At 47.8% G+C, this 20,668-nt stretch overlaps 1 protein-coding gene across 3 annotated transcripts in view; it reads right to left on the bottom strand.

The window, feature by feature from the left end:
* ALPK3 (alpha kinase 3) overlaps positions 1 to 20,668 on the bottom strand; it is a 78,836-nt gene that overhangs the window by 19,464 nt on the left and 38,704 nt on the right. For all 3 annotated transcript variants that reach the window (XM_083412937.1, XM_083412938.1, XM_083412939.1), the window contains 4 exons: positions 18,383 to 19,826; positions 7,082 to 8,945; positions 4,583 to 4,730; positions 2,562 to 2,689 (listed from right to left, as the gene is read on the bottom strand). In XM_083412937.1, coding sequence (XP_083269063.1) covers positions 2,562 to 2,689; positions 4,583 to 4,730; positions 7,082 to 8,945; positions 18,383 to 19,826 — 3,584 coding nt within the window. The remainder of the gene's footprint in view (positions 1 to 2,561; positions 2,690 to 4,582; positions 4,731 to 7,081; positions 8,946 to 18,382; positions 19,827 to 20,668) is intronic.

The following is a 20,668-nucleotide window of genomic DNA, read 5'->3' as shown; positions in this document are numbered from 1 at the left end:
CCCACATACATTCACACCATACACTGAAAGCACACCTTTTTCCTAAAGGATTCTGGGAACTGTAGTTTACCCCTCACAAAGCTACCATTCCTCACACACTTAACAAACAACAGTTCCCAGGATTCTTTGGGGGAAACGCTGGGTGTATTAAAAGACAGCTGAGAAAAGGGAGGAGGAATCTTTCAGCCCATTTAATCCAAATTTTAATCATGGTCCAGCTCCCTTTTCTTGCTGGAAGGTCTGCGTAAGTCTAGCTTCTTTTTGCCCTATTTCCCCAAACATATTATCTGCCGCCATCCTCAAAAGCACATTCTTGCCATTCTTGCAGCTGCAGGTGGGGCTGCTTTGCACCCTGAATGGCTTTCCTATATTCATGCACGATAACAATTCGTCTAAGGGACGCGGGTGGTGCTGTGGGTTAAAGCCTCAGTGCCTAGGGCTTGCCGATCGAAAGGTCGGCGGTTCGAATCCCCGCGGCGGGGTGCGCTCCCGCTGTTCGGTCCCAGCGCCTGCCAACCTAGCAGCTCGAAAGCACCCCCGGGTGCAAGTAGATAAATAGGAACCGCTTACTAGCGGGAAGGTAAACGGCGTTTCCGTGTGCTGCGCTGGCTTGCCAGATGTGGCTTTGTCTGTCAAGACTGGCCCGTACGGGCAGGGGTACCTTTACCTTTAACAATTCGTCTGCATCTCTTTCGAGACTCCTGGTTGTGTGGCAGATTAGGACGCACTCATTATTATTATTACTATTGCTTCATTTATTTATATCCAACCTTTCCCCCACCCCCAAACCAGGACTCAAGGTGGCTCACAAAAATTAAAACAAACATAGATAAAATGCAGAAAGCTAAAAATAATAATGATAAATTAAGATGTGCCATTAAGGTAAGGCGGGGAATATGCAGGAGAAATTATTTTGAGGAGATATGGAAGATGTTTGTAGAATTTATACTGCTAAAACCGCTGCTGCTGCTGAGAAAGGAAAGGGGCGAGCCTGGGCTGCCCTGACCTTAAGTGCCCTCAGGTAGGCCCGCCCCCAGCACCAGCCGATTGGCTGGCGCTGCCATAGATGAATAATAATGGGAAATGGGAATCCCGGAGTCCCGCGGGGCTGGAGCCAGCCCCGCGAGAGTGTGGATGGGGTCGTGAGCCCGCAACACACACCCCTCCTGAGATCGGGAGTGGCTTTGTAGAATTTATACTGTTAAAATGGAAAGGGGTCAAGCCATCACAAGAGGTGTTGAAATTTTGGGAAGTTGGATAGTTACAATGGAATGGTCTTGGGGGTGGGGTGTACATTTTTATTCTTATCTATTTATTCTTATTACTTTGTCAAAATAAAAAAGAAAATTGTAAAAAAGAGACAAGTATAAATGGCAGCTGTAATAAATAGTAAAGAAAAGAAAAGAAAAAGAAAACTAAAAAAACCCAGATACTGTAATGGTTTAATTACTTCTTATCTATTAAGGTTTGCATGTTTTTAACTTTCTGTGTTTTATCCAGGAATGGAATAGAATCAAAACAATGTAACAGAATCAATACAATTCTAATTATAGAATCCTATAATTAAAATGATATAAAATCAAATCTAGAAGATGTAGCAAACCAGTCTAGTAGAAACAGCTCAGCAATGCTAAAAGCTCTTTCCTTAAAAGCAGCCAGCTCCCAAAAGCCTGCCAGAACAAAACAGTCTTCACCTGCTTGGTGGAAGGACAACAAGGAGGGAGCCTGTCTAGTCTCCCTAGCAAGGGATTCCAAAGTTTGGGGGCAGCCACCGAGAAGGCCCTCTCCTGTGTTCCCACCAGGCATGGACTAAGACCAAGGCATCCCCTGAAGATCTCAGAGGTTGGGCCGGTTCGTATGAGAAAATGCGGCTGTACAGATAGCCTAAGCAGTTAAGGCTTTATAGGTCCTAAGGTAAAGGGACCCCTGACCATTAGGTCCAGTCGTGGCCGACTCTGGGGTTGCGGCGCTCATCACGCTTTATTGGCCGAGGGAGCCGGCGTACAGCTTCCGGGTCATGTGGCCAGCATGACTAAGCCGCTTCCTGCGAACCAGAGCAGCGCATAGAAACGCTGTTTACCTTCCCGCCGGAGTGGTACCTATTTATCTACTTGTACTTTGACGTGCTTTCAAACTTCTAGGTAGGCAGGAGCAGGGACCGAGCAACGGGAGCTCACCCCATCGTGGAGATTCAAAGTGCTGACCTTCTGATCGGCAAGTCCTAGGCTCTGTGGTTTAACCCACAGTGCCACCCGTGGACCTATCGAGCACTTTTTGCACATGCATGCACATGAACTTAACATGCACCCCCCACTGTGCATTGCACTGTGTGCATGCACAGCAAGCTCCCCACGAGAAGCCTTTGTGCTTCCAAACAGGTGCATCAGCAAAAAACGGCCCAGCAGACCAACGCCGCGAAGTGCAATGGGATGAAGCCAAGCAGCTGTGGCGCTCAAGCACCCTGTCCACAGCCCCAGGTGTTCTCCTCTGCTGCGCACATCTTGTAAGGTGAGCACCACCTCCGAGGAGCAGCCAGGCCTGGCAGCAAGGGGCAGACTCACCTTCAGCGCTCAGGAGGAAGTCTGTGGAGTCGGTGCCGTACTCGTTCTGGATGGTGCACTGGTAGACCCCGCAGTCCTTGAGGGAGACCTGCACGATGGCCAGGGCCGCTTGCCCTTCGTCTCCAGAGCTGGAAGAGAGACCACTGAGAGATGAGAGCAGGGCACGCTGCAAGGAAAATGGGTGCATGTGGCCTTCAAGTGGTCACGAGGCAGAAAGAGGGGAGAGGGGCCTGGTGCAGATCTTGGCAAGATCATTGTCAGGCTTTGGGGGGTCAGCTTCCTCAGCGCCCGCCCCCGTGGCAGTAGATAAAAAGATCAAAGAAAGGCATGTCTTACCAGTTAGAAACTTTAATAATCACAGAGAGAGAACAAAGAACACATCTCCTAGAAAAGTTGGTGCTCCCAATTAAGGATTACACCCCAATATATATATTAAGGAGGGACCCCAGCCAACAGGGCAGGTCCTCCTATTAGCCGGAATGAGGCAGCATTCTCAGGGAGCAGGTGTAAGTGGGCATGGGGTGGGGGAAAGGGCAAGGGCCGGAGAAGACTGAGCTGTTGCCCTGAGGCAAGGTGGAAGATGCTCTCCATCATCAGTCTGGACATCAGATTCAACAAACAGTAAAAGGTAAAGGTAGAGGGACCCCTGACCATTAGGTCCAGCCACGGACGACTCTGGGGTTGTGGCACTCATCTAGCTTTACAGGCCGAGGGAGCCGGCGTTTGTCTGCAGACAGCTTCCGGATCATGTGGCCAGCATGACTAAGCCGCTTCTGGCGAACCACAGCAGCACACGGAAACGCCGTTTACCTTCCCGCCAGAGCGGTACCTATTTATCTACTTGCACTTTGACGTGCTTTTGAACTGCTAGGTGGGCAGGAGCAGGGACCAAGCAATGGGAGCTCACCCTGTCACGGGGATTCGAACTGCCGACCTTCTGATCAGCTAGCCCTAGGCTCTGTGGTTTAACCCACAGTACCACTCACGTCAATTTCAGTTTCTCTCAGCTTCTCATTTTTTCCCAAATTTTAAGTATAATTCTCAGCATTAGTTTGCATTTTTTTAAAAAAGCCCTCAAGAATACATCAGCATTGTGCTGCGAATTTCTTAAAAAGACCGATACTGATGAATTGGAAAAATTAAAATGCAGTTCCCTTCTACGACTGGTTTGAAGACTTGTACAAACTCGCAGCATATGAACAACTTGCATATAAACGCAGATTTGCCATGGATAAATCCAGTGATATTTGGAATCCATTCTTACAAATACTGTAATAGGTTAAGATCTGGTGAAGTACAATAACAACTTTGTAAAGTATACAGTCGTGCCTTGGGAGTCGAATGTTTTGGCTCCTGAACGCCGCAAACCCAGATGTGAGTGTTCTGGTTTGTGAACGTTCTTTGGAACTCAAATGTCCCACCTGGCTTCCGGTTGGCTGGAGGAGCTTCCTGGAGCCAATTGGAAGCCACACCTTGGTTTCCAAACATTTTGGAAGTCAAACAGACTTCTGGAAGGGATTTTGTTTGACTCCTGAGGTACGACTGTACAGTTTTGGGTTTTTCCCTCTCCCCCCTTTATTTTCCCTTCTGCACGGCTGCTGTTTCTCTTTTTCTTTCTTTCTCTCTCTCTTTTATTTACATCTCATCATGTTTAGTGCATGTATAATTATGTACTTTTTGAAATTTCAATAAAAATGTCTGGAAAAAATATATATTCACGTTTGTATGTAATTTTGGCAGCTATATTTGTGCACAGCCGTTTTCGCTAATAAAATGCATTTCTGTGTGTTATTTTCATTCATCTATGCGTTCTTATGCCGAATTCACCCTTGTACATGCATTTCGGTGCAAATATCTTCGCTTAAGTTTGGGTTGCATTGCAAAATTCAGTGGCCTGCAAATCTTGAAAGACAGCTGTGCTGTGGCATGTGTGGCGCTTCAGAAAAGTGTGGATTTGGCAGGCCTGCCTTTAAACGCAAACTGAATTGAATTTCTCCACCACCCGAATCAGCACCCCTCACCTCCTTTTGGCATCAGTCACAGGAACCTCATCTTTGTACCAGGTCAGCTTTGAGTCACCCAAAATGTTGAAGAACTGGCACCAGAGCTTCAGATTTCCAGAGGCATCTGAGAACTGCTCAGCTCGGATTTTGCGAATCACCTGGGGAGCTGCAAAGAGACAGTGGCTGATTTATCAGGAAGAGGAAGAAGAAGAAGAAGGAGAAGGAGGAGGAGGAGGAGGAGGAGGAGGAGGAGGAGGAGAAGAAATTTATTACTTATACCCCGCCCGTCTGGCTGGCTGGGTTTCCCCAGCCATTCTGGGCAGCTTCCAACAGGAGATGAAAAATACATTTCCAGTTGACTGGAAAATGTGTGTCCTGGTAGACGAATAAATGAGCAAATTAAGTTAATTTGGATATGCAGAAAATTCCAAAGAGAAATTTAAGGAATTGCAGAAAGAGGGGGAAGGAAGTTGAGTTTTGAAATGTTAAAATGATTGTAAAATTACTGAAATGCATAAAACTGAAAATCATGAATGAATGAATGAATGAATGAAAAAAAATGTGCATCCTGGCAGCTGCAGTGGTTGGAGATCAGTCTGCCCCTGCAAGGACTCCAACACCAGTCCTAAACTTGGAGAGGGATGGTTGCTTGCTGTTCTGCACCAGGCAGCAAAAAACCAGCATAAATTTGGAAGGGTAGCTGCTTTTCAGGGCCTGTATTGTTTCGGAAAGTGCAAATGGCACACGGCCACGTTTCTCCTTCCCTCATCCTCACTCTTTCTACCAACAGTGCCTCTGCCAGGGACCTTCTCCTGCACCTCAGGGGGCTCCAATGCCCACCCTCTCCTGGCTACGACTGCGGAAACCTGGGGGGGGGGGGGAGAAGAAAGCGTTGGTCTTCTAACTGAAAGCATTGTTGGGGGGCCCTTGGGCAAGACCTCTTCCAACCCTCAGCGAGTCTCTCTCCTCCCTGCCATTCTCACCAGCTGCAGCTGCCGTCCGCCATCTTTGCCACCTTCTGCTTCCATCGTTCGCCAGGCAGCCAAGGAACAAGCAGCCAGCGGCAGCAACAACTGCTCTTTGTGCTCCTCGCCACCAACTCCCTTGTGTGAGCCAGAGCAAAGGTTTTGGGCAGGTTGCCGTGGCGAAGAAGAGAAGCAGGACCAGAGAGAGCTGGGGAGGGGTGGTACAGGCCTCCAGCGGATGCCCAACCATGTTGATCCTTGGTGCCAGCCCTTCCTCTTGGCCCCTTGGGAGCCTGAGGAAGCACGGCCACAGTGGTGTGGTGGTTCACCTCTCCACTAAGCCATGAAACTCACCAAGTGACCAGTGGCCACCTGTCTTTTTTATTATTAAGTTTTTATTAAACATTTCAACATAATAGTTTGTCAAAAACGTATCATACTCTTCCCCATAAATTTCCCTCCCTAAGAAAACCCCACCCCCTCCCGGACGTCCCTCAGCTCCTCTCTCTGGTTTTTGAGCACAAGTCATTCTCTGCATGTTATACAATTCTAATAATCCTTCATTAATCTATCTATGTGTTACCAATAATAAATTTGTGTTTGTTTATTCAAAACCTGCCAAGGAGATCAGTTCATTTTGTTGTTTCTTTAAACCAGTGGCCATCAGTCTAAAGTGCCTCACAAGGCGATGACTCAGGCAAGAAGGTGGTGCTGCAGGAAAGGGGGGGGGAGGTTCTCTCAGGGTGGGAGACTGGGAGAAGAGGTAGACTCCCAGGTGGGTCTACTTTTCTGCGTGTGGATAAATATGACATATATTATATGAATGTGATAAAGGACCCCTATAGTTATCGTTTAGCCCGGACACTGAGGCCCAGCGCTGAGCGCCTTCTGGCGGTTCCCTCACTGAGAGAAGTGAGGTTACAGGGAACCAGGCAGAGGGCCTTCTCGGTGGTGGCGCCCACCCTGTGGAACGCCCTCCCATCAGATGTCAAGGAAATAAACAACTATCTGACTTTTAGAAGACATATCTGAAAGCAGCCCTGTTTAGGGAAGTTTTTAATGTTTGATGTTTTATCATGGTTTTAATATTCTGTTGGGAGTCTCCCAGAGTGGCTGGGGAAACCCAGCCAAATGGGTGGGGTATAAATTTACTACTACTACTACTATTTCGTTTATTTCTGTCATTTTCTTTCCCCCCTTTCTTCTCCTTTCTTGGTTTCATATTATTTTTATTTTTTAGATTAGTTTGATTTATATTTTATGTCAAAAACTTTCAATAAAAGTACTTATTAAAAATAATAAACTACCTCACAGGGCTGTTGTGAGGATAAAATGGGGGGGGGGGTTTGTTTACACCTCCTTGAGCTCCTTGGAGGAAAAGAGGCAAATAAACCGCAAAACGAATTAATTACTAGCTGGGAGGCGGGGATTTCATCTGGGAAAGCTTCTTCCCCTAGAAGTGACTTTCCCTCTCAACCTGCAAGAAGAAACTTTTCTCAGGGTGGGGCTAGATGCCCTCCCAGGAAGGCTGATAAGCAACACCCCTGCTGACCTTTAAATGGGTCGTTTGCTTTCCGGGATTCGCCTGCTTGCACTTCGGCCGTGGTCTCTTCCAACTTCTCTGGAGCTCGCGGGGAGCTGCCTTCCACATTCTTGTTTTCTTCTGCTATTTCTTCATAGATCTTGGGCACTTCCAAGGTTGCCATCTTCCTAGCCGTGGTAGGGGAGCGCTTCTCCACGGGAGGAGAAGCCGGGGCGGGGCTCTGCAAAAGCGCTGCGTTCTTGCGGCCCTGCTGTGGGGACACAGTGGGGCTGCCCCTTTTTGCCCGTGGCTGCCCATCTGGGGCCGCCCCTTCCATCTCGTCGGCCTGTTTGGCTTTGGTGAGGTATATTTTGCGACGGGCCCCGGAAGCCAGCTCCTGAGGCGTGGCGCTCGGCAGTGCCGACGGTGCCTCGCCAGAAACCTCCGGAGACGCATCTGGGGGCCCTGCCGGCTCGCTGGAGACGCTCCCCACCACAATCGAGGGCACGCAGGGCAATGGGGCGGCCTCCGGTTCAGCCACCAAGCTCTCTTTGCAAGCAAGCAGCTCTTGGTTGATCATCCCTGTGATCCTCCGGGATGTCTTGGGAGTCAACTGCAGATTCTCTGCGCTTTGGAAGAGCTGGTTGGTTTCTACCCGCTCAAAGATCTTCCGCGATGTCCTTGGAGTCAAGCCAGCTATGCCCACATCTGGCAAGTGCTTGGGAATGGCAGTTGGCGGGGTCTTGTCCTCCGCAGCCTTGACATCTTGCTTCTTGCTGCCCTTGCTTTTGTCGGCCTCTGTGGTCATCTTTAAGAGCAGAAGCAAGTAATTTTTCAGGGAAGACACCAGGTTCGTGTTCTGTGCCTTATCTGCGGTTTGATCCTCCTCCATCGCGGTCTCTGTTTGGCCTGAGTCCTGTCTTGCAGGTGCCTCAGAGGCTGTTCTCTCCCTTTCCTTAGTTCTGATGTCCATCTTCCTGCCCAGGCCAAACGACTCCTTCTCATTTTCCTCACTCCTCAGTGGAGTTGGGGGCTCTTCTTGGGCACAAACTTCCGTGTTGCCCACCTGCCGTTGCTCCGATTCTGAGGCTGCCACCTTTGATGGCGGCCAGGTTTCTATTTCTCTCTTCACATCCCTCAGCAAATGGGCCACAGACTGCTGCTTCTCAGTTGAACCTTCTTCATCCGGAGAAAGTGGAGCAGATTCTTGGAATGCCAGAGGCATTGCTACTGTAGGAACCAGATGAGGTTCCTCCGAAATACTTTGATGGGAAACCGGGGCTTCTATAGTAACGTCTGGGACCAATAATGGCCTTGCTGTCACTGTGGGAGGCCTCTCGCCCTCAAGCCCTAAATCCCTGTTTAGCCTAGACCTCTTGTCTCCCTGGACCTCAAAGGCTTCTTCTTGCTTTTCTTTGCTCGCCGTGTCAATTTGAGGGGCATATCGCTCCAAGATGACTGTAGGTCTAGGCTCAAGACTAGATTCCTCAACCAATGACCCGGGAGCAGCCAGATCCTTACTCTCATGACTTGGAGCTGGTTTGGCTTGGGTTCTGTCACTTCCAAAACGCGGGGAACGCCTTTTCACATCTTCTCTCAAAACCCGCTGTTCCTTCCCAATGGGCTGTGTGGTGCCAAGGGAGAGAACTGGGGGATTCTGGGAAGTCACTGAGAAGTGCTGGCTGCCATCCTGGCTTAGCGCCATCATGCTTGGCCCTTGGGCCTCTCGGCTAGGATCTTCTTGCTCCTCAGGCTGTTTGGTCTCTGGCTCTCTTGGGGAACCTTCCCTTATTGCAAAATGGCGGGCATCCTGGCTTGTTTCTTCTCCAAGACCCACATCTGGAGTTTGCAGGTTGCGGGCAGTGGGCAAGGCTGGCTTTAAGGTTTGCGGAGCCTAGGAAGAAAGAGCACAGAGTTTATTAGTAGCAATAGGCACATTCCCTCCTCATCTCAACTCAATACTAGCTTGGTATATTTGATTATTTTCAGAGAACACTTTGAAGGGAAAGCTCATCTTTTCCCTGGGAGTTTTTGCACAGCTTGGAAGGTTGGCACTCTTTTTAGTTCTGCTTTATTAAAAAAAAAAAAAAACACTTCTGTTTTTCAACTGTGACTCAAAATTCCATCCAAACTCTTGACACTAATCACAGCTCAGGCAAAGCTTGTGTTCGGGGAAAAAGCTCATTACTTGATGCATTAATTTGTGTTCCAAACCCAAAACAGCAAAAGGTCAAGGATTTCCTCTTTCTTGCAAAGTGTTTCACAGAGTTCTTCCCTACAGAGAAGAGAGCACTTTGAGGATGGACAGGATTTCACGATGGCTTAGGCCTCTTTGAGAATTCAGTGCTAACTAGAACCATGAGCTGGGTAAGATGAAACTTGCTATGTTTCTTTTTCTACTAGTTTTGGTTTTGTTGAGAAACAATTCAATTGGCTGCACATTTCCAGTTCCCTTACTAAAACCACTTAAAAACAAACAAGCAGCACCACAGCAACCCATGCAGAAGGGATTTTATGCTCTGTACCTCTGCCCAATCACCCTCACATTATCAAGAAATTTCCAAACCAGGAAATGAACTTTGAAAATTAGTCTCCTTGTGTGAGCTTAAAGCAGGCGCAGCCTGGGTGCTGCTGGACTACAATTCCCATCATCTTTGACCACTGACCACGCTTTCTGGCGCTGATGGGAGTTGGAGCCCAGCAACATTGAGACGCTGCCACATTGGCTACCTTGGTTTAGAGAGAAAACATCATTGTAGTCCAGGGGCCATATTAACACCTTCAAGCAGCTGCTAGGGTACCAGGATGCCAGGACCTAGGTGGGCTCGTCCACCCCATCCCCCCATCTGGTCCAGCATTCTGAGCAGCACTGGGTGAATGGGTCACATATAAAATTTCCCACAATGCTGCAGGAGTAGCATCACTCTAAGATACTGTTGGGAATCAAAATGGTGGCTACACCCACCCAGCTTGTAGCGATGCTGCCAGGTGAGCCTAAAGGATGCTACTGGCAAAGGCTGGGGGCTACCAGGGCCAGCTCAAAGCTGGTGCTGGTCCTGAGATGGGCTTCTCCATTCTCCAGAGGACCCTTGCTTGGAATAGAAACGAGCTCTTAGGGCAGGAGTCAGGAACCGGTGGTCCTCCATATATCCTAGGACTCCAATTCCCAGCAGCCCCATAAATGTGGCTAATAGTGAGGTCAATGGGTGCAGGTTTTCCACTGCTGTCTCGGGGCCAGTATGTGAATGAATCACACATGTATCAACTCCACTAGTGAGAGTTTAGTGTCAGAAACCATCACTGGCATCAAATCCAGATCAGTGTTTTGCCCTGGACCACAAAGCTTAAAGGCAAACGATGATTAATCAGCCACCTGGTAGACAGCCCTAAATATACAAATCCCCAGCTGAGATTGTGATTATGATTGACCTCAACTCTCCAGAGATCTTGGACTTCGCTGAACCTGTGTTTTTTGCTTCGGTTGCGAGCTGCGATGTCTATTGATGGCACTGTTACCCATAAAGCCATCAGAGCAGCTTCCCTTCCACCAGGAACTGTCTGTGTGGTCGAAGGAAAGGGAGCTGTGCTCTAGGTGTGTATGTGGAGGTCTGGGGCGTCTCAGGGGTCAATTTGAAGAGAAAGAAAGAGCCGCTTCCAGGGTTCAAATCTTGCTCCAAGTCACACATTAATCTGGAAAGGGTTCCCGTACAATACACCTGGAGCTTGCAAAGTGAAATTTGAAGATGAACCATTGCAAGCAAAGGCCCAGAGACTTAAAAAGAAACACAAAGAACAACTTTTTGTTGTTGTTCAAGGAGCAGGTGGCTAACAAGTTTTGGATGGTTTGATGTGGCAGCTCACCTGACTTCCAGACAGCTGCTTACCAGAAAGATGGATGGATGTAATAATGGAATACTGAATTGTTTAGTTTATGTAAAATATGCAGGGATATAAGATATGTAAAATGAATCATGGAAAGAGAAGGGCAGTCATCTTAAGGATGCAAAATGTTTATCTGGAATTGTAAAACAGAAAATTTAATAAAAATCATTTTAATGTGATCCTGAAACCTCACTTCCTTTGAATATCCCCAAAGCCTCCAATTGCACTGGGAATAAATTATCTAACTCTGACTCAGGATTAAGTCCTGGTTGTCGAATCAAGACCTTTTTTCATTTAAACAAATAAACAAAAAACCTGGAGCCAGAGTATTGCCAAATCTCCATAGGAAATCCAAGGCTGCCATTCGGTTAGTGAAATGACCTGCGACGGTCCATCTGTCAACTTTGAAGGCTGGTGCAACGGCACCAGGAATAGCTGCCCAGAGGATGGGCAACATCCAAGCCACACCGACCGACTGAACAGGAGCGCTGAGATCAGGTGGCTGGAAGGACTGACGTCTGGAAGAGATTAAAAGAGCTATATCTGTCCAGCCTGGCTGAGCAAGGGCAGAAAGGAATTGGGGTGGGGGTGCAGACTTATGGATGTGTGTCAAAAATACAGTCATCAAAGCAGAGCCAAGTAATCTGTGAGGCTGGCGGGGGGGGGGGGGAATAAAAACAGAAAGGGGGTTTAAAAAGACAGACAGAAGGAAGGAAGGAAGGAAGGAAGGAAGGAAGGAAGGAAGGAAGGACTCAGCAGATTTCCCATCAATGGCTATTGAAACATGATAGCTGTATGCTCCCTCCATGTCCAGATGCACTGAATACTAGTTGCTGGAGAACTTTGGCCTTCCTAGAATCATAGAATTGCAGAGTTGGAAGGGAACCCAAGGTTCATCTAGCCCAACCTTCTGCAATGCAGGAATCTCAACACGTGGTCCCCGCCTCCAATCTGAAACCTCTCCAGACGCTGATTAGCTTTGCAAATGCGCTAATGTCCAGCTTGGGGTTCCCAGAGGATACTATCAGGGACACTTTAACCATTGGGAGTAGTGGCGCAGTGAGCCAGAGCACCAAGCAGTGGAGGGCGCCAGGCGGAGAGTCCGGGGAGGGGAGAGCAGGGAGGTAAGCAAGGCGGGGCAGGGGCTTGGTGCCTGCACGTCTCCAGCGCCCTTCGGAGGCACTACGATCCTGTTCCGCTCTGTAGCGCCAGGGTCATCCCCCATCCCGTGCTGCGTTTCCTCATTTGGTGCTGTGTTTCCTCGTTTAGCACCTGATTGATCTCCCGCTGTGAGAACAATGGACTGAATCTACCAAAACCTCGTTATCTTGTTAACTCTATCATAAAGGTAAAGGTAAAGGGACCCCTGACCGTTAGGTCCAGTCCTGGCCGACTCTGGGGTTGCGGCGTTCATCCACTTCTGGCAAACCAGAGGAGCGCAGAAATGCCGTTTACCTTCCCGCCAGAGTGGTACCTATTTATCTACTTGCACTTTGATGTGCTTTCGAGCTGCTAGGTTGGCAGGAGAACTCTATCATAACCCAGATGAAATGTAACAAGTAAATGTCAGAGTACAGTATTTCTGAAACCTGTCGACTTTAGGGAAAAGCCTCAAAACTTTGGAAATTCATATACAGTGGTGCCTCGCAAGACGAAAATAATCCGTTCCGTGAGTCTCTTCGTCTAGCGGTTTTTTCGTCTTGCGAAGCAAGCCCATTAGCGGATTAGCGGTATTAGCGGTTTAGCGGCTATTAGCGGCTATTAAAGGCTTAAGGGATTAGCGGATTAGCTGCTAAAAGGCTATTAGCAGCTTAGTGCCTTAGAAAAAGGGGGTGAGGAGCGGGGGAAAAAACCCAGGAATCGCAAGAAATTTTCGTCTTGCGAAGCAAGCCCATAGGAAATTCGTTTTGCGAAGCACCTCCAAAACGGAAAACCCTTTCGTCTAGCGGGTTTTCCGTCTTGCAAGGCATTCGTCTTGCGGGGCACCACTGTACTTTAATCATAGTATCACAGAACTGGACTGTTGAAAGTATCCTTTAGACCAACCCCCTCCAGGGCAGGAATCACAGCACAAGCATCTCTCACAAAACAAACTTGCTCCATCTTCCCTGTGAGCAGCCCTTCAGATGCAACAGAATAACAGAACCATTCACAGAGTTGGAAGGGAACCACCAGGGTCATCTAGTCCAACCCCCTGCAATGCAGGAATCTTTTGCCCAACATGGGGCTTGAAACCACAACCCTGAGATTAAGAGTCTTGTGCTTTACTGACTGAGGTATATCTAAGTTCAGCATTTTTTTCTCTCATTTTGGTGCCAGGTTAAGCGATGCCATTTTGCTTGGACAATTTAAGACCAGGAGTGACTTGTCAGATTTTGGCTGGCCCACCTGCATCTGAGACTATATAAGTGTGTACACAGGTGCGTTGTTAATAAATGAGCAACTAAAAAAAGTTTGTTTATGTTTCCTGTTTCTTTTCTCAAGCAGAGATAATGTGTAAGTGTGCTGTGTCAGCTCCCTAAAAAAGGTCAACATCTCTGGGAAATGGGGGGGGGGGCGGTGCACTAGAGGGATATTTGCACCACGGCGCAGGATATGCTTAAGATGGCCTTAGATCCTATGGATCTTCCCCACCACAAAACGACAATTGTGTTTGTGTGTGTGTGTGTGTTAGGGAGGGAGGAGAGACACCACTTGGCAACACTGCTCTGCAAACCCAGGCAGCTTCACTTGCAAACAGACCCCCCCCACACACAAACCCTACTTGCTGGTCAATAGGACCAGCTTACATTGCTTGGCAGGGGGAGCGATGCTAAATCTCAAGACAAGAGGCTGGAAGATGAGCCTCAGGGGATCTGTGGGGCAGAAATGATGTTGCGCACACTTGTGAGCCTCTCCATTCTGGCGCTGCTCTTCAGTGGGGAGGGATGGGGCAAAGGAAGCTATAAAATGAGCTCTGTGTTATGATGCCGTGATGTATTTAGCACTGCTTGGTGTAGTCTTGTCCTGAAAAGTGGAGTAGATGTGTCTTCAATAAACAAGCACAGCCACTGTATCCAAAATAGGTGCTGGCAGAGCAGTCAGTTTCTGCTCCTTGGACAATTTCATTCATAGGAAAATTTGTGGCTGAATATGTATTTTATCACAAAATGCACATTTATAAAGGTATTTTATATCAATGCCTTTTTTAAAAACTTACATTTATTATAAAATATAGTTTTTTAACGCATTTGTTGTTGTTTAGTCGTTCAGTCGTGTCCGACTCTTCGTGACCCCATGGACCAGAGCACGCCAGGCACTTCTGTCTTCCACTGCCACCCAGATACTTTTAAAAATGTTTCGAGCTAAGGTCCGTTTCACAAAATTCAGAGCAGTGTGAAATCCAAAGGATAATGAAGTTTCCATCTAAACATCTAGCACAGGAGGGGAAATTCATGAGGGTTGAATAGATGACTAAAGACTAAAGAGTCCTGAGGGGCTGAGAGAAGGATGCATGGAAAGAAAGGTCTACTACACCGTCTGAAAAGTCGGGATTGTACAGAGGTGATACATTTTATCTTTCCTTTTCCCTGCCCTTCCGTTTTTCCTTTTGTGTCATGTATGCAAGCCACTCTGGGAGCCTTTTGGTCTGAAGTGCAGGGTCAAAGTTGCTTCATATATTTAAATAAATGCACAAGGAGCAAGAGTTCCCCACATCATGTATGTTTTGACCCAGGCATAGGCACACTCGGCCCTCCAGATGTTTTGGGACTACAATTCCCATAATCCACTGGTCCTATTAGTTAGGGATGATGGCAGTTGTAGTTCCAAAACATCTGGAGGGCCGAGTTTGCTTATGCCTGTAATTTGACCCATGGCCGTTGTTTTTTTTTAATTAAAAAACCCCCAGAATGTGGAATCGGCTCCCACACCAGGGCTTCAACAGGCATGCCAGGCTATGTTCCCATTATTAGCTGAGAGGGTCTCTTCTTTGTCAAAGGCAGAGATTATTTTGCATCTCCTAAAATGGAAACACACCAAGCAAATTCCAACAGGACTGTGCTGCCACGGCTAGCACCCGCCCAAGTGCTGAAAGCAACTCCAAGAGGCTGATAAGAGAGGGGGAAGTCAAGCGGCAAGTCCTGAAATATTCTGAGACAAAGGCTTCCTTCCTTCCTTGCCTCCGTCTGCTCTCTGCAACATGGGCACGCAGCAAAAGTGTGTGCACAGCAAATACACCAAGGTGGACAGTTGTCATAAAAGGGACAGCAGAAATTACACGCAATTGTTTTCTACATATGCAAATATTTTCACTATGTCTTTATGGCACTGCGAAATCAGAGATAATACACAGGAAGTGATTCATAAATGAAATTAAGGATATTGCAGGAAGCTGAGAGTTAGAGCAGCTACATTGCAGAGCAGAACAGATACATTTGGCCTTTCTGCTATGGAAGAAAGAGGCATGCATTAGAGTTTTGCTCTCTTTTCAACGCAGGCCTAACAATGCATTTTTTAAAAAAGTTGCTTCTATATGATGACCCTTCAGTGCTGTGGAAGCATCACTTTTCTGCGGTCCTTTATTATCCGTGACCAAGACCCTTCTACGACATTTATTCAGAACTGAGGTCTCCTGCAACTTTAGTTGAAAACTTCCTCCTTGTTGCTTCTGCCCCTTTTATTGCTTCTTGTTCAAGGGAAATGTGGCATGAGTCAGTTGCCTCTAAACGGCTCTTAAAGCATTAGTTTTTCTGTGGGAAGGCGCTTCAGTTACGGGTTTCCATAGAATTATTTTTTGTTGCAAAACAGCACTTTTTCACAATTTAAAAAAGTTAATGGAAGCAAACCAGTAACATAACCTCCCCCTTTTTTTGCAAGTAAAAGACACGGAAGAATTCTGGGGCAATTCAGTACAGTGGTACCTCAGGTTAAGTACTTAATTCGTTCCAGGGCTCCGTTTTTAACCTGAAACTGTTCTTAACCTGAAGCACCACTTTAGCTAATGGGGCCTCCTGTTGCCGCCACGCCGCTGGAGCACAATTTCTGTTCTCATCCTGAAGCAAAGTTCTTAACCTGAAGCACTATTTCTGGGTTAGCGGAGTCTGTAAACTGAAGCGTATGTAACCTGAGATACCACTGTAATGTCCACTCCGCACCTCTGGAAATTGGAAAGCTCATCAGGAATAATTACAAAAGGGGCTGAAAATAAAACTGCTGATATGGTAATGCTTTGATGCAAATCTGTGGTTCAATTAACCTTTGGAACACCTTTGAAAGAAGCAATGACAAGAGCAGAATCAATAAAGAGGAAGTTTCTAATTAAAGACACACTTGCCCCGAAATGCTTTGATAGTGCTTTGCCTGCACATACTGAAATTATGCTTTAGAGTGGAGAGGAATGCCACAAATCAGAGCTGGGGGGAATGGGAGGATAACACCGAAAGGTTATGCACAGATTTATAGAAATGAACAGGACCCTAGAGACCATCTGGGCTTGTAAGGCAAGGCGCAATTACAGCACTGCTAACAAGACGGCCTCTGGCCTCAGCAAAGAAGAGCACACCACCTCCCAAGGTGGCCTGTTTGACTGTCAAAGCAGTTCGATGGTTAGAAAGCCTCCCCTAAGATGTTGAGCCAAACAGTTCCCACTCACTCCTGGACCAAGAGTGGCCAGAAAGTCCATTGGGAACCCCAGGTGCTTTGCAGCTGAGCTAGCTTGAGTCTCTGACTCTCAACGCTTTAAGGAGAGCAACAACAAAACCATTCCCCATTCCACCACCCCCACCCCGCTCTGAATTAGGCAGTTGAGAAATGAAGGAAGCTCGGAAGGAAAACCAGGAGTGGATTTGTGTGTGAAAGGACTGCGCAGTCAGTTTTGGTACTAAACAAAAACCTGGATTAAGCGTGTGCTTCTTGGCACCCGGCTCCTTAATTCCAAGGTCTATCCTCCAGAACCCCTATTTTGTACCTGGATCTGGTGGAGGGCAGGTTTCTAGGTGCTTAAATAACAAACAAACCACCCCACACACTAGATCCAAAAAACATGAAGTGCCGTATTTTTCGCTCTATAAGACGCACCGGACCATAAGACACACCTAGTTTTAGAGGAGGAGAACAAAAAAATATATATTCTCTTCCTCCCTGCGCAGCACCTCTCCAGTGAAGCGAAGTCAGAACAGTAAGAAGGATCGCTGCTTTCGCTGCACAACAATCCCTCTTGCTGTTCTGGCTTCTGGGATAGCTGTGGCAAGCCTCTTCAGGGCAGGGGGAACGTTCCTCCCGTTGCCCTGAAGAGGCTTCGCGCGGCCAACCCAGAAGTCAGAACAGCAAGAGGGATCACTGCTTTCGCGATCCCTCTTGCTGTTCTGGCTGCTGGGATAGCTGCGCAGCCTGCATTCGCTCCATAAGACGCGCACACATTTCCCCTTACTTTTTAGGAGGGAAAAAGTGTGTCTTATAGAGCGAAAAATACGGTAGATGATACTGGCCTGGAAGGGTCTGACTCGGCAGCTCCACTTTTCCACATTCCCAAGGGATTGACTACGTTCCCTCTGCCTCCACCGTCAGAGGTATTATGCCTCTGAATGCCAACTGTTGGGAACCACAAAGTCAACAGAGTGCTGTTGAGTCCTGCTTGCAGGCTTCCCATAATGGGCACCTGGGTATCCAGTGCAAGGACAGGATGCTCAACTAGATGGGCCACTGGCCTGATTCAACAGCCTTTTTTTACACGCTTAGATTTGGCTGCCCACCGAGCTCTGGAGTTCCCAGGCAGGGCAGGCTGACATCCTCTGGAAACATGAGCCAGAGTCTGTTTGCAGTTGCTGGGGCCTTGCAGCTCGTTGGACCACACTGAAGTCCTGTACCTGGAGACCCAGCGCCTCTCTGCGCACCCACGCAGCCCACTCCTCAGCAGGGATCCTTCAAATGCCAATCCCATGAGGAGCAGCACGAAATCCCCCACGCACTGAATTAGGAAACCCCCTGTTAACAAGGCACACACTTGTTCTTTCCTAATGAAGAATTACATGGAAAATGCTTCAGAATAAGCAGCAAAAAATAGACCCCGGCCAAACCAGGATGTTGAGTGTCAGGGACAGCTGCAGCCAAGACCGCAGGCCGGCAAAGCAGTGACGCCTGTCGGGAGGGCCAGCACATGAGGCTGGGTCCCAACTCAACACCAGCCCGTAAATAAACCCAAGTGCTTGCTGGCCACAGATCACCCAATGCATCTGGCTCATTTCTGACCAGCTGCAGAAATAATAATATTAAAAACTGGCCAATGCAACATTTTACAGTCAGAGCTAGACTGGAGAGAGAGACCACCCTGCTTATTGCTAGTCATGTACATCCCTGCATTCTCAGCTATAAATAGCAGGCAGGGCTCTGGCAGTTGCTGCTTAACAGATTTGGGAAACATTTTGCATGAGGTCAGTCATAGCATAAAAAAAAGAGAAGAACTTACAGTACCTCACAAGGCCCTTGGCCGGGCAGCTGCTCTCCCAAGGAGGCCTCCTTCAAGTCTCTCGCCGCTTCCTGAAAGTGCACAGACGAATCCAGCCCCATGGTCTTCTGGGGCTGTTGGGATGGCTCTGCTTCAGGGCAGAAAGAGTCCAGCAAGTCCGTTTCGCGGAGGTCAGCAACCATATCCTTCGAAAGGGGAGCCCACACCCCAAGGCCAGTCTCTGAAGCCTGGCTAGGATGCTGAAAATCTGTTTCAGGAATGTCTGTCACATTTCCCATCCGAAGGGAACCATGCGCCTCTTGCACGGGCTCTGCGGTCCAATTGGGATACTGGGACAAGTTTGCATTGACATCCCCGCCAGCATCCGTGGCTGCCATCGTTTGGACTTCCTTTGTTTCCACAGCCTCCTTTTCCTCTGTTTTCTGCTCTTTGCGTGGCTCTTTTTGCCCTTCCTCTGGTTTTGCCCTTTTCAAAGCCGTAGGGGCTGCTGGGAGCATCTCTCCCAGAACAGAAGCATCCTCACCTGGCTGGTTCCGATCAGCCTCGCCTTCCTTGGCTTCTGGCGCCTTCTGCTCAGCCTCAGCTTTCACCCCCATGTCAAAATACATATCCTTCAGAGAAAAGTACACGTCTGCTTTAGGGGGCATTGAATAGGGTCGGGCAATGGGCTTCTCCCCCACCTGCCTTGGAGGTACTCTGGGCTCCGTGCCCACCAGCCCATTTGCTGCAAAAGGGGACGTGCTGTAGGCCAAGGTGTTAGGTGTGGCATCTTCATGCGCCGAGCTAATACTCCTCTGTTGTGTCCCGTCTTCTTCCCGGGAAACATCCTGGCTTGCATTGGGCAGGGCGGTGGTGACCTCCTCTTTCTTCTTCTTCTTTGCGGAAAACTCTTTGGCCGCCGTGGGCTTCGCTTTGATGATCTCCACCGTCTCATAGATATAGGTAAGAAAGCCGTTGGCGTTTTCGTCTCCGTTTTCCTCCCCGCTCTCCAGAGAAGAGTCCCCATTGGTGGTCACCTCTGCTTCCAGACGCCCTGTTATGAAGTTGTTTGGGAACAGGGTCTTGGTGTTCACGGAAGTCTCTTTGCTCTTCTCGTCCTCTCCAAATCGTGGCTTCCCATCTGGGATGCGCACCTTGGCCACCTCCTCCTTGTCCCAGAGGGAGGTGCCCGATCGCATGCCCACTTCGCCGGTCAAGCGGCGCTTCCGCTGGAACCTGTCCGGGCTCACCCTCCTCAGCTGCTCCAGCTCCACGTTCTCCTTCCCTCGCTTCCTGCTCTGCTCGATCTCGCGAAGCTTGGCCTCGGCGTTCCGCTTGAGCTTGGCAAACCATCGCTGGTGGATTTTGTACTCTGTCATGGTTCCCACCTCCAAGACACCCGAGCAGGAGACAATGCCCTTGTTGTTTCTGGCCGAGGCCTGGTAAATGGCTGCATCTTCCTCTCTGCACCTGGCGGCAAAGAGAAACAGCGCCATGAGAAAAAAACCACACGATTCAGGGAGCACATTGTTCTGAGCATTAGTGCACACAGGTGCAAAGTTTAAGACTGTGTACATGCCATACATTTGATTTTTTTAAAAAAATAATATTTATTAGAAGTTTAGAAGTTACACAAAATAGAAAAAAGAAGAGAAAAGAGAAGAGGGGGGAAAAAGAATAAAAAGTTACATAGAAAAAAAGCAAAAAAAACCACAACACACAATACATCAAAACACAAAAAAGGCAAAAACAATTAAAAACCCATCCAATATTTATCCTTATCTTTCATTAACTTATTTCCTCGACCTCCTCACACCTCCCATTTTTGTATTCCAGTTATTAATTATATCAGCAAATCCTTTCCGTCTTTCACTGCTTTCTATCTTTTAGTTATCTTAATTTATTTTTACCTTATCTTATCATCAAAACCTTAAACTTTATTTATACTTAACTCCTTATAATATTTCTACTAAAGTCATGTGATTTCATTCCAACATTTCCTAACATTCATTAATTTTACAATATTTCTCTAAATAGATTTTTAAATTTTTTTCCAATCTTCTTCCACCGTCTCTTCTCCCTGGTCTTCAAATGCCATACATTTGAAGCACACACACACACACACCCCAAATAAGCATGGGAACTGTATTTAGTTTCCGGGCCCAATTCAAAGTGCTGGTTTTGGCCTATAAAGCCTTAAATGGCTCAAAACCGCAGCACCTCACAGACTGCCTCTTTCCATATTAACCTACCTAGACCCTGAGATCATCCTGAGGCCCTCCTTTCTGTGTGTTCACATGAAAAACTGTGGA

The sequence above is a fragment of the Podarcis tiliguerta genome (genome assembly GCF_965153285.1).
Source record: "Podarcis tiliguerta genome assembly, chromosome: 14".
Classification (NCBI taxonomy): Eukaryota; Metazoa; Chordata; class Lepidosauria; order Squamata; family Lacertidae; genus Podarcis; species Podarcis tiliguerta.
Note: the sequence above shows the minus strand (reverse complement) of the source record. Positions and strands in the feature narration are given on the sequence as shown.